Source organism: Phodopus roborovskii, unplaced genomic scaffold (assembly GCF_943737965.1).
Source record: "Phodopus roborovskii unplaced genomic scaffold, PHOROB, whole genome shotgun sequence".
Taxonomy (NCBI): domain Eukaryota; kingdom Metazoa; phylum Chordata; class Mammalia; order Rodentia; family Cricetidae; genus Phodopus; species Phodopus roborovskii.
In genome coordinates, this window is record NW_026126234.1 from 104,856 (window position 1) to 119,122 (window position 14,267).

Consider the following 14,267-nt stretch of genomic DNA (forward strand, 5'->3'; position numbering starts at 1 on the left):
GTATGTCAGAGGCTTGGAATTGGCAACATCTAAAACTGCTGTAGTTACTGACCTCACCCAAGTTCCAAGGGCTCTTCTTCCTGATCTTTTTTCCTGAGCCTCAGAGCTAAAATACTCTAGGGCACTTTCCTATTGGCTAGGAAGACCAACTGAAGTTCCCTTGCCCATGTTTGGAGGTGGACGCCTCCTGAACTAAAGATAGAAACAGCTGGCCCTTCTAAGCAGCTAAAAGCCTCCAGACTAAGAGGTGTTCCCCACTCTGCAGCCAGACTCCTTGAAATACCCTTTGAGTAAGCTTGACCAACGCCTCCATGTCTCTGTTCTGCCATAACAAAGGCTGTGGGCAACACTTTGACCCCAATAGCAATCTCCCTGGTGAGTAAATACTATCTTCAGGGGCTCTGAGTGTGTGTTGTTCAGCTGTGGGGCTGGTCATTGGGAACGGGGAGAACAAAAATTGGGCATAATTTCGTCTGTTGGTTTACTTTCCACATTGTATGAAAACCCATTAACATGAATCTGAAGAAAATATGAGGGATGACATTTGATAGTTCTCTTTCCTGCCTTGCTCTTTCTGCTGGTGTTTACAGATTCCTGTCACTATCACCCTGGTGTCCCAATCTTCCATGATGCACTTAAGGTGAGGAATAGGTAATGGGGGCCTAGCAAGAATATTTCCCCCAAGGAAATATACCCAGGAAATCCAAGGTGATCATGGTCTCTTGTTACCAGGGTTGGTCCTGCTGCCGAAAGCGAACTGTAGATTTCTCTGAGTTCTTAAACATCAAGGTAAACCTTCACTTGCTTGAATTCTGCTCCCTATGGAAGAGTTCTCCTTCTAATCCTTATCTCCTTATCTGTACTAGGGCTGTACTGTAGGACCACACTGTGCTGAGAAGCTTCCTGAGGTCCCTCAGCCTGAGGGCCCTGCCACAAGTTCACTTCAGGAGCAAAAACCTATGAATACAATTCCAAAGTCAGCAGAGACCTTACTCCGAGAAAGGCCTAAGTAAAGAAACCCAGGACTTTTTTTTTTTCTATATCCATGCAGCTTCCTAGGAATTAATGGCTCACTGGGGTTTGGAAATTAGGGGTTAGAGATATGAGAAGGGCCATGTGTTGGTTTGCATAGGGGAAATTTGTGTTAAGAAATGTCCTTTGCACCAGGCAGTGGTCCCAGTAGAGGCAAGTGAATCTTTGTGAGTTCGAGGTTATCCATGGCTGTTACACAGAGAAACCCTGTCTTGAAAGAAAGAAATGCCCCTTTGCTATAAGACAGTGTAAAGATGATGGAATAGATAGATCCCTCTATTCTAGGGACTAGATAGCTCCTCAAATACATAGTATATAGCAGAGTAGTGACTACATAACCTGTGTTTTGATGTTGCTGAGATGGGTTCTCTGTGTGGTTCAGTTTTGAACTATATCCTCCAGCCTTCCTGAAGGCTGCCATTACAGGTGTGCACTACCACACCTACTTGAGAATGTAATATTTCATACATGTATCATTGTGCCTAGTTCATGTCTCCCCACACCAACACACCTCTGTTGATCTCTTTGGTTTTGGAAGAGCTTAATCTTACAGCTACAGTTTTTGTTGGCTCATTCCTCTTATCCCAATACTTAGAATGCTGAGTAAGATTGTTGTGGCTATTGGGCTGGCCTAGGCTGCAGAAAATAAAACAAAAAATAAATTGCTGGACATGTTGAAGTGTAGATCTCAACACTTAGGAGGCAGAGGCAGCAGGACCACCCACCACAGGTCTGAGGCTATTCTCTATACAGTAAGGTCCAGGTCAGTCATGGTTACCAAGTGATAGCCTGTCTCACAACATCACAAAAAGAGCCAGTAATATGGCTCAACAGGAAAAGGTGATTCCTACATAATACTGACTAGCTGAGTTTGATCCCTGAAACCTACATAAAGAGGCAAACGTAGAAGTGACTCTACAAAGTTGTCCTCTGACCTCCATACATGTGCTGTATTTGTATGTAGTTAGTATACATGCCCTACATTAAACTAGTAATAATAAGAAAACTCAAAACAAAAGCTCAATATTTTACTTGAATTTTTTGAAACAGGATAACCCTGACTGGCCAGGAATTACATTTTTCTATGTATGTGTGTGGTTACAGGTGGTTGTGAGCCACCTGGTATAGATGATAGGAACTGAACCTAGGTTTTGAAGAGTAATATGCCCCCCCCCCCGCTGTGCATTCTCTCCAGTTCCTTAAAAAGCTACATTTTGCCAGGTGGAGCACACCTTTAATTCCAGCACTCAGGAGGCAAGTGGATCTCTGAGTTCAAGCCCCGCCTGGTCTACAAAGTGAGTTCCAGGACAGCCAGGGCTGTACCAAGAAACCCTGTCTTAAAACAACCAAAAAGCTACCTTATATCACAGCAAGGCAGGAGACTGCAGAGAATAATAATAGCAATAGAGCATTAGGTCCACAATCAAATAGAGAAAGAGGAAGTGATACGGTTCTGCAGAGAAAGGTGGGAAGATGAGAAACAACCAATGGTAATGGAAGCCCTGGGCCTCTCCAGGGCTCTGGAATTTGAATGTCCACAGAGATAAAAACTGCCAGTAGGGTTGTCATCTGACTTCTCTGACCCTGACTAACTTACACCAAACTTAACTTGATTCTATGACTATGGGGAGAGGTGCTAGAGCTGGTAATTCTAATGAACAGATTAGCTCTAAATGCCTGCTTATAACCTCTAGGTCAGAGATGCCTCCAAAACTGCTGCCACTTATGATATCTCAAGCCCTAGGAGTGGCATTGGAACAGAAGGAACTAGACCAGGAACCTGGAGCAGGTAAGCTGGTCTTTAATCATACTGGTCTCAAAGACTGGAATTTCATGTAAGTGGCAGTAGGGTGGGGGGGGGAATAGAAATGTTCCTGACTGTTTCCTTTGCCCAGGACTTGACAGTAGTCTGATCTGGACTGGTTCCAGCTGCCAGAACCCAGGATGTGATGCTGTGAGTGAGAGTTTGGGGGGGGGGCTCAAGCATGTGGCTGAGAGATACCTGAGGGATGTCTGGGTATAGGCATGAATTTGAATGACCTGATTCTCCTTTGGCCTTCTTAGATTTACCAAGGTCCTGAAAGTGATGCTACTCCATGTACCTACCACCCCGGGGCACCTCGGTTTCACGAGGGGTAAGAGAAGGTACTGGGCAGGCTTCTCCCAATATGAATGAGAGTAAGAGCTTGGAATTCAAATAAATTATCTTACTCAGGATGAAGTCTTGGAGCTGTTGTGGTATCCAGACTCTGGATTTTGGAGCATTTCTGGCACAGCCAGGATGCAGAGTTGGTAGACACGACTGGGCAAAGCAGGTAAGCCCCTCTTTCCTAAATAGTTGGTTAGGCCCCAATTACAGAAATACACTATCCTAGTACCTCGTGGCTGATGAAATCAAGTAAAATTCTGTTCTTTAGCTTTTATAGCCTAGAGTCTTGGCCATATGAAATGGTTCATCTTTTTGAGGGTTCTTAATGTCTTTATACCCATGAGTTTCCTCCTGGGTTGAGTTGATTTTTACCATCCTCCTTTTACATTCTATAGCTGCCAGCATCTTGCCGCCATGATTGGCACCAAACAGATTCCTTGGTAGTGCTGACTGTATATGGCCAGATTCCACTTCCTGCATTCAACTGGGTGAAAGCCAGTCAAACTGAGGTGAGGAATGATTTGAGACAGGGTGGGGGTTGAGTGAACTCTGGTGGGAGTGTGGTCTTACAAAGAAAAATGCTGTATGCTATCACTTTTTTGTTTTTGTTTTTGGTTTTCAAGACAGGGTTTCTCTGTCCTGGCACTCACTCTGTAAACCAGACTGGCCTCACATTCACAGAGATCCTCCTGCCTCTGTCTCTGAGTGCTAGAATTAAAGGCCTGTGCCACCACCACCCAGCTTACTCTTTAGGTTCAAAGTCCCCCTAGAGTAATGGAAAATTAATATATCAGGGTTGGCTGCCTGTGGATTTTGCTTGTGACCTGGTCCTGTAGTAATGGCTTTTTGTGACCTTTGGGAATTGATAATACCCTTCTGATTCTTTCCTCTCAGCTTCATGTCCACGTTGTCTTTGATGGTAACCGTGTGTTCCAATCACAAATGAAGCTCTGGGGGGTAAGTGAAGAGAAGTGGGCAGAGGCATGGGAGGTAGGTAGGTAAGAGGAGGGCCAGTTGGTAGAGGGTATGCTGAAGAGTTGCCGTGGGGAATAGAGGACTTCTCTTTAAGTGCTTTGGTTTTTCCTCTTCCCTCTTCCTTCCTCCTGTCCTTCCCCATTGCATTCCTCTGTCTTCCACTTTCTTTTTCTGTTCTTACTCATCACCACTCTAATCCCAAACCTGTGATTTCTTCATTCTTTCTGTCTTTCCCACCTCCTTAGGTCATAAACGTGGAGCAGAGCTCTGTCTCCTTGATGCCATCACGGGTTGAAATCTCCCTGGTCAAGGCTGACCCAGGATCCTGGGCCCAGCTGGAGCACCCCGATTCACTAGCTGAGAAGGCTAGGGCAGGGGTTTTGTTAGAGATGGATGAGGAAGAATCTGAGGGTTCAGATGATGACCTGAGCTGGACAGAGGAGGAGGAGGAAGAGGAGGAAGAAGAAGCTATGGGGGAATAGGAACTGCACAGTTGAGTTTCTAGGTAGGCCCTTGGTGACCTCCTTAGAACCTCAGAGACCAGGATATGGTTGACTATGTGTTGTCATTGAGCAGCAGGAGGCTGGAGTAGAGAACAAACAAAACTGTCCAAACTGTGCTGCTGCTCCCCTAAATAAACCTTATATTCTACAGTTTCACATAAGTGTCATCTCTCACCTCATCATGGAAGAGCGGATTCAGCCCCCCCCCAACTTGGCTGTGTGTTTGGTCCATGTGTGAAAACAAGCACATGCATATGCATTCTGTTCCTCACAGCCACTAGGAACATATGAGTACTTCCTATATGTCCAGTTACATGTTAGGTGGTTTACACATAGCTGAAAAATAGGCTTGTTCATTTCTCTTAAGAGAAAGAGCTGAGCTGGGCATGGTGGTGCATGTCTATAATCCTACCACTTAGTGGGTAAAGACAGATGATCAGGAATTCTAGGCCTTCCTCACATACTGAATTGGAGGCCAGCCTGGTCTACAGGAAACCTTGTCTCACAATCCTCCCTCTGAATAAAAAGAACAAAACGAAAAAGAAATGAAATTCTGACCTGGTCTAAAGGCTCTCACACATTGAATCCCAGCACTGGAGAAGTTGAAGTAGAAAGATTGACATGTTTTTGAGGCCTGAGGCTTGGACTACATAGTGAATTCCAGGCCATCTGGACTAGATTAACCTAAAAAAAAAAAAGATATTCTAGCTAGGTGAAGTGGCTTGTTCCTACAATTCTAGCAATCAGGAGACTGAAGCAGGAGGATTGCAATTATAAGATCAGCCTAGGCTAGATAGAAGAAAGTCCAGACCATATGGATGACATAATGAGATTTTTGGTGACCATAGTGCTTTTTCTATTGTTTATCCCTACTACATATTAGAGTATATGTGTAAAGGAGGAGACAAAAAACTTCGTGGGGTGTGGCTAGATTGAAAAAAAACCCTAAAATTTTTATTTATTTATTTTTGGTTTTTCGAGACAGGTTTCTCCATGGTTTTAGAGGCTGTCCTGGAACTAGCTCTTGTAGACCAGGCTGGTCTGGAACTCACAGAGATTCGCCTGCCTCTGCTTCCTGAGTGCTGGGATTAAAGGCGTGTGCCACCACTGCCAGGCAAAAAAAATCCTAAAATTATAGGTCATTATTTTTGTAGTCTTGCTATGTGACCCAGGCTGGCCTCAAACTTACCAACTTGTGTCATCCTCCTCACTGCTGCAATTACAGGTGAAAGTACCCATGCTCAGACCAAAAAAAATGTTGGGCATTTTTGTTTGTAATGATAGGGATACTCTAACCCAGCACCTGCCACGTGCTGTGCAGGCAACCTACCACTGAGCCACGACTTCTGCTAAAAGGGAACTTAAAAGGCAGTATGAGTGCTTGAGAGATATCTCAAGGGCTAACAGTGTGTGCTGTTTTTCCAGAGGAGCCGAGTGTGATTCCTAGTGCCCACATCGGGTGTCTCACAACCACCTATAACTCCAGATCCAGGGGATCCAACTTTTGTGGGCTCTGTGGGTATTTGCACTCACATGCACATGCCCATGTACAAATACACACATAAAATATTTAAAAACCTACACAAGTGAGTGATGAAAAAAGTTTAAAAACCCTCCAAAATTAATAAAAGACATTATGGTTAGCTCACTGTATCTGTAAATTCTGTGTTCATAGATTCAACAATTGTGTTGAAGATATAAAGAAAACTTTGTACTGAATAATTATAGATTTTTCTTTTTATTTATTTATATTTCGAGTGCATTGGTGTTTTGCCTGCATGTATGTCTATGTGAGGGTGTTGGGTCCTGGAGTTACAGAGAGTTGTGACCTGCCATGTGGGTGCTGGGAATTGAACCCAAGCCTTCTGAAAGAGCAGTTAGTGCTCTTAACCACAGCCATGTCAACAGCCCTTTAGATTTTAAGTGATAGTGTAGCAATCATTTACAAAGCATTTACTTAGCATTATAATCTAGAGGTGGATAGTTATACGAGGATATGCATAGGTTATATGCAAATACTGTGTAGGTTTCCGCCCCCCCCCCCCACATCCCATGGTTTTTCTGTGCAGCTCTGGCTATCCTGGAACTCACTCTGGAGACCAGGCTGACCTCAAACTCAGAGATCCACCTGCTTCTGCCTCTGCTTTCCCAGTGCTGGGATTAAAGGCATAGAACACCACCACATGACTACAGTGCCTTTTTATATTTAAAAAAAATTGAGTATCTTCCAAGCTTGGTACAGGGAGGAGATTCCTGGATGGACCTCCCTCCCTCCTGCTAACATTAAAGAATAAATAATGACTATATAGACCTTTCTATTTATTCTTATTTTATTGTTCTTATTTATTGATTTTGTGATTGAGGCTCTCTCACTGTTGACCAGAATGACTTGGAACTCATTAGATATAGCTCAGATTGGCCTCAAACTTGGGACAGTTCTCCTACCTAGGTTCTTGAATGTTGTGGTGACAGCCATGGACCACCATACCCAGCTGAAAATGTGGACTTGTGATTTATTTTTAGTTTCCCTCAGAAGAATGGTCAATAATCTGAGAAAATAAAAATCTCAGAAACTAAAAAGATGGCTCAGAGGTAAAGACAGTTGCTACACAAGGCTTGTGGCATTCAACCCCCAGAACCCATGATAGAGAGCCAAATGGTGAAAGGTGCCTTCTGATCTCTACACATGCTAATGCATGTGGGTGCCTGTACTCGCACATGCATGGTATAACACACATACACATACAATAATAATATATTTCCAAGAAATAACCAGCAAGGAAACTCTTCAAACCACAAACAGTCTCAAGATCTTTATTTCTCCTAAGTCCATTCCCCATCCTCTCTCTCTCCTCCTTCTCTTCCTCTCTCTAGGGTATCATTATGTAGCCCTGACCATCCTGGAACCCAGTATGTGGACCAGATGAGCTTTGAACTTGTGGAGATCCTCCTTCTATCACACCTGCATCGAGCTCTTCATTGGTATCTTTTTTGATCTGATTGTGATCCAGGAGTCAAATGAATTGAGGGAATAAGTGTGGTCAGCTAGGATTTGGAAGCTGGGGAAAATTAGGCAGGGAATGTTTCCAAGGATGTGAGTTCTATCTACAGAGGGGTTTGATGAGAGGTAAAGACACTTCCTGGGTTTATAGGATACATAACAATTCTCACTGCTCCCATTCTGGATTCGAGGAGCAAATAAAGTTTCTCCTTTCAACTAAAGCCTCAAGAGTTCTGTCTTCCTTCCTTCCTTCCTTCCTTCCTTCCTTCCTTCCTTCCTTCCTTCCTTCCCTCTTCTTTCTGTCTTTCTTTTTCTTGGACAGGGTTTCACTATGTAGCCCCACTTGTACTGAAACTGAAATTGAAAATGTAGACCAGGCTAAGCAGGGTGTTGGTGGCACATGCCTTTGATCCCTTCACTCTGGAGGCAGAGGCAGGTGGATCTCTGTGAGTTCGAGGCCAGCCTGGTCTACAGAGCCAGTTCCATGACAGCTTCCAAAGCCATAGAGAAACCCTGTCTCGAAAAACAAAAAAGAAAGAAAGAAAAGAAAATGTAGACCAGGCTGACCTAACTCAGAGGTCCACTGCTTCCTGAGTGCTGGATTAAAAAGGTTTGTGCCACTATGTTCAGCCAAGAATACTTTCTAAACCTGGAAGCAGTTTACTCTTTAAAAAATTTAGCTGGGTGGTAGCACACAACTTTAATCCCAGCACTTGAAAGGCAGAGGCGGGTGGATTTCTAAGTTGAAGGCAAACCTGGTTTATACAGCAAATTCTGTGTTAACCAGAGCTACACAGTGAGATCCTATCTCAAAATTTTATTACATTTTAATTTATTTCCCTCCCTCCCCCCTCTCCATACACACACACACACACACACACACACACACACACACACACACACATATATATATATATATATATATATATATATATTTGTGGAGGCCAGAGGTCAACTTAAGTATCTCCCTCAATTGTTCTTCACCTTAATTTTTTAAAGACATTCTCTCACTGAAGCTATAGTTCATTATTGGTGTGGCTAGTCTAACTTACCAGTGAGTTTCAGTGATCCCCTCCCAGTGCTGTGATTGCTTTTGTTTATTCTTTTGAGACAAGGTCTGGATGTTCTGGAACTTGCAGAGTGGATCATGATGGCCTCAAACTTATAGAGATCCTCCTGTCTCAGCCTCCCTGGTACTGGAGTTAAAGGCATGCACCACCATACCCAGCTTGGGGTAGCTTTTATGTGGGTATCAAGAATATAAACTCAGCTCCTCCTACATGTACAGCAGACACTTCACCAACATAGCCATGTCCCTAGCCTTATTTTTTTATTTTATTTTTTTTAAAGAAATGTTTTTAGCCCCTAGTTCCAATAGTTATTCTATTGCTTCCCCACATGTGGAAAGGGAGCACACAACAAGGTTGGGAGGATGTGGTAGGGAAAAGAAGCTCACCTCCTGGCAGATCAGAGGCAGAAAGATAAATAAGGGACCTCCAATAAATATACCTTGAGGACATGACCCTGTCTCCTACTTGTTCCAACTAGGCACATCTTCTGCTATGCATTTCCTGACCATAATGGAATCCATAGGTAAAATTTCTGATACGTACAAACTAACATGGCAGGCATCATGCCTAGTACATCATCTCAACCCCTCATCTCCTACTGTGAAGTCTACATTTGCTCCCAGTAACACACATAATCTCCCTACCTTCTTTTACACTTTTTATGAATAAAGTGTTTGTTATGGTTTTTAGTTTGGGGCGGTATATAGACTAAACCCTGGGCCTTGCCTTGCTAGGTAAGTACTGTCAAGCTACATGCCTAAACCTTACACTTCTTCTATCTATTATATTTTGTGTCTGATCTGATCCCCTCACACATTTCTAGAAGACTTGGGGTACTATCTTTTTTTCTCTCCTATTTAGTCAGCTTTCCCATCTTGTTGGGATGTCTAAACATGATCAGGTCTCCAGACCTCAAAAATTTCTCTTGATTTTATACCCCTCTCTAGCTACTTTTCTTTATTCTCAAAGTAACTGTATTCTCTTTTCATTCTCATTTCTCTTTTCTTTTGTGGTACTGGGAATCATGCTAGGGCTAAGTGTGGCTCTCAAGGAGCTAAACCCTGAAACCTCTGCTATCCTCCACAGCTTGTTTCTTGTCTTTCTTTGTTTTTTTTCCCCCAGGCAGGGTCTCATGTAGCTTAGGTTGGCCTCAAACTTGCCATCTATGTAGCTGAGGCAAAGTAGACCTTGAACTTCTGATTCTCCCACCTCTTCCTCCAAAGTGCTAGGATTACAGATGTTTGTCACTTTGCCTGGCTGCTTGTTTGCTCCCATTCTGTACATTCTAATCTGGCCTCTAAGCCTCAGTTTATAAGATCTTAATTGACCACCAAGTCAAGAAATCCAATGGATACCTTTAGCCCTCATCTTCCTTGACTTATGAAGCAAAATGTGACACTCAAGATTGTTTCTTGCTTGAAACACCTTTCATACAACAGGCTTCCCAGGCCTATTCTTCATTGTCTTCCTACTACTGTAGCCATTTCTCTTCAGCTTCTTTTTTTTCCTGACTGTTCAATCCTAGCTCTTCTCTTATGTGACTCCTTTTCCAGACACACTGTTTTGCCCATGACTTCAAACATCTCATGTAGAGTATACGCTCACCTTTTTATCTCTGGCCCACATCTTCCTTTGTGGTCCAGATTTAATAATTGTCATGTAAATATTTATCCTTATTAATCTGTAATTTGTAGTCACTAAGATTTTTTTCTGTTTTTTTATTTTTATTTTTATTGAGACATGGTCTTACTGTGCTATCTAAGCTGGCCTCAGATTTGGAACCCTCCTTCCAAGTGCTGGGATTATGTTTATGAACCATCATCCCAACCTTTTATCATACTGTTTATTTCAGCCTGTTAAGAAGTTGGAGGAATTTTTCTTCTGAGAAGGGGAGAATGTAAATCCAAAGTCCAATTTTATATTTTAGTAACAAATTAAGATTTTCTGTAGGCATTGTGGCACAATAATGTAATCCCAGTACATACAAAGCAGAGGCAGGAGAATTAGAAATTCACTATCAGTGGGCAGTGGTGGTGGTGCATGCCTTTAATCCCAGCACTCAGGAGGCAGAGACAGTGGATCTCTGTGAGTTCCAGGCCAGCGTGGTTTACAGAGTGAACACCAGGATAGCTAGGACTATATGGAGAAACCCTGTGTGGAAAAAAAAAAACAAACATATAAATGAATGAATAAATAAATAAATAAATAAATAAATAAATAAATAAATAAAGGCAAAAGAAAAAAGAAAGAAGTTCAAGATCATGTTCACAGATAAAGTGATTTTGAGACTAGTCTGGGCTATATGAGATGAGATCCTATTTTAAAAACTCAAGGAAGACAGGCACGATAGTGCATCTTCTTAATTACTAGTACTAGGGAGGCAGACAGGCAGAGGTAGGTGAATCTCTTTGAGTCTGAGGCCAACCTGGTCTACATAGAAAGTTCCAGGCCAGCTAAGGCTACACAGCAAGACTTGGTCTTAAACTGGCAAAGGGAAAAAAGTTAAAGAAAAGAGAAAGGTTCAATTTCTTGACAGTCATGTTTTGCTGTTCTATGAGATGATGACATTTTCATTGAAGATTTGCATCAGCATCAAGATTGGGGGCTGGCATTTGCTTGTCCACAATACTACACACTTATACTCACATTATTTTACCTAATTCTTAGATATATTCTGATGTAGGCATTAGTCACTTATTTTTTATACAGGATCTCACTGAATAATAGCCCATGCTGGCTAACAACTTACCATGCCTTGAACTTGTGACCCTCCTACCTCAGTCTTAGCACTAGAATTACATGTGTTTGTCACCACACCATATCCCAACTTCTTAGAGATGAAGAAACGAAGGAAATGGGGTGGGAGATGTGACTCAATTGGTAAAATAATTGCCTAGCATGTGAAGTCCTAGGTTCTATCTCAAGCACCACATAAACCTGGCATGGTGGCATACACCTGTAATGCCAACACTCAGCAATGGATGCAGAAGATGAGTAACACAAGATTGTCTTTGGCTACATAGAGAGTACAAGGCATATCTGAGCTATGTGAGATTCTCTCAAAGGAAAAAAAAAGAGGGAGAAAGAAGAAAATTGACAGGCTGAGATTATAGCTTAGTGCTAAAGTGTGTCCAAGGTCATGTGTTCAATTACAAGTACAAAAACAAAAAGAGATATAAGAAAGAAATGGCTTGCTTGAGGTCGCATAGCTTCTAATTAAAGCCTCAGTCACTGTCGAGAGCTGTCTTAGTGCCATCTGAGACCATGCAAACATCCTGACAGGGATCTTTCTTCTTAGAGGAAGAGAACCCCTCCCTCCCAGTCTATCCCTTTGACCAGCCTAACTGGGGACCAGAGAGCCTCTTGCTCAGTAATATCATACACCGATGTGAGCCTTTTCTAAGTCACTCTGACCCCCTCTGATGGCCTGCTGTCTGACCTCAGTAGGACTGCAGCCACCATACTCCCCTACTTCCTCCAAATCAAGACATTCTCCCAGGTGTGCCTGACTTCACGCTACCTGGCAGCAGCCACTCCAGTGTTACTGCCTCTGGGAGTCTCTCATCTACTGTCCTCTCTTTCTCTTTCTGCTCCCAAAGTCCCAGGTCACTGCTAGAGGGAGAACCAGGCAGGCAAATATAAATTCATGCTGTCCAGTTTCAAGTTGGCCCTTGCAGCTGCTCAGCAACCCTTTTTTTGTCTCATACATTCCCTGGCACTCTCCCGCAAGGCTGTTCAGACCATCCGTCTTCTTCTGAAACTACAAATTCCTGTCTGACTCTGACTTCAAAAGACTCCATGCTGGATACTCTGATCAGATTAACTGTTCTGTCCACAACAAATTAGTATTAATTGTCTGCCTTCCAGCCCTTTCTCTTACCTATCCAGTTCCCTGCCTGGAAAAGTAATCATCATTTCTCTCATTTATTCCTCCTTAAATATGAGCCTATCAGTAAAAATACAGAAAGGAGAAAGGTACATTAGTTGTTATACATGAGGAAAGAGAAAGGTATTCCAACAGAGGACTCATCCTGGGCAAAGACACAGAGGGTGATAAGATATATTTAGAAAACAGAAGTAGTGAGTAGAGTAGTCCCCTGAGCAGTAATCCCAGCTGCTGCCTCAAAGTGCTGCTTCTCCTTTCCCAGCTCTGACTTCAGCCGGAATATTCCTTGCCTGGCTTGGTCTGCATACCAGCTGTGTGGAAATTGGACACTGCAAGGCCCCTTGGATATCCTACCTTCTCTGGACCTCTGTTACTATTTATTGAGCTTTGACTCCAACCATCTGTTTCAGTCCTGGTAAAGAGGTCCCAGTTCCATCCTGGGTCACTCTCCAAGCCAGTGAGCAGTCTCCCATTTCCTTTGTCACATGGACAATTTCTCCACACCATGAAAAACAGGACAATGAATATAAAAGATGCTTTTATAAAGATGTTAATACAAAGAGTAAAAAAGAACAGGTTAAAAAGAACACAATAGAGACAGTTAGTAAAATCGAAGCTTCAAAACTACAAAGAAACAGTCCCAATTTTTTTCAATACAAACCTAACAAGGGTGGCTGGAAAGATGGTTGAGTGGATAAGAATACTGACTGCTCTTTCAAAGAACCCGGGTTCAATACCCAGCACCCACATGACAGCTCACAACTGTCTGTAACTCCAGTTCTAGAGGACCTGACACCCTCATAAGACATATATGCAGTCAAAACACCAATTCACATAAAATAAAAAATAAATAAATTATTTGAAAAAAACTTACAAGGAAGACATACATGATGCTGCGTACCTCTAACCAGAGCACTCGGGAGACTGAGCCAGAAAGGGAACAAGTTCAAAGCCCAAAGCCACCCTGGGCTAACAGTGAGTTCAAGGTTAGCCTGAGTTACATAGTAAGATTCTTTCTTTATATTTATTTAATGTATGAATAACTATATATATATGTATGTATGTGCATCATACACATGCAGCATCCAAGCAGGCTATAAGGAAACAGATACTCTAGAACTGATGTTATAGACAGTTGTCTACCTCTGTGTGTGTGTGTGCTGAGAACTAAACCTGGATTCTCTGCAAGAGCAGCCTGTACTCTAACTGCTAAGCCATATTTCCAGCCCTAGTAAAATTCTCCCCCCCTCACCAGACAGGGTTTCTCTGTGTAACTTTGGAGCCTGTCCTGGAACTCACTTTGTAAACTAGGTTGGCCTTGAACTCACAGAGGTACATCTGTTTCTGCCTCCTGAGTGCTGGCATTAGAGATATGCCACCACCACTGCCCGGCCACAGTAAGATTCTTAAAACAATTGCAAGAAAGGGAAAAAAAGAAGAGTGTGAAACTTTAAGAGTGGCATATATGGTACTTAGTCAAAAGCTATGGCTAGGGAGATCAAGGGCCCTCCCTGGCCCTATTAGAGAAGCTAGCTACTACTGTTCTTTTGCTAACTGGGCATGTGTCCACTCAAATAACTTCTAAATAACTATGTTAATGTTTATAGAATAGAAATAATGTTGGTTTTGATTAGAGAATGTCTTTTTGCAG

The 14,267-nt window shown here is 42.6% G+C and overlaps 1 protein-coding gene across 1 annotated transcript; it reads left to right on the forward strand.

Moving 5' to 3' along the window:
* The first annotated feature begins 205 nt into the window (after positions 1-205).
* Positions 206-4,812, forward strand: Itgb1bp2 (integrin subunit beta 1 binding protein 2). The gene is made up of 11 exons (XM_051179642.1): positions 206-375; positions 591-640; positions 733-789; positions 867-1,009; positions 2,727-2,821; positions 2,928-2,986; positions 3,097-3,167; positions 3,248-3,347; positions 3,577-3,690; positions 4,076-4,138; positions 4,402-4,812. The coding sequence occupies exons 1-11, from the start codon at positions 312-314 to the stop codon at positions 4,636-4,638; spliced, it is 1,053 nt and encodes a 350-aa protein (XP_051035599.1). The 5' UTR covers positions 206-311; the 3' UTR covers positions 4,639-4,812.
* Positions 4,813-14,267: the final 9,455 nt, after the last annotated feature.

Coding starts and splice junctions, on each gene's coding strand:
- Itgb1bp2 (XM_051179642.1), top strand. CDS start 312: ATGTCTCTGTTCTGCCATAACAAAGGCTGTGGGCAACACTTTGACCCC. Junction 790..866: donor CTGAGTTCTTAAACATCAAG/GTAAACCTTCAC, acceptor TATCTGTACTAG/GGCTGTACTGTAGGACCACA. Junction 3,168..3,247: donor GCACCTCGGTTTCACGAGGG/GTAAGAGAAGGT, acceptor TATCTTACTCAG/GATGAAGTCTTGGAGCTGTT.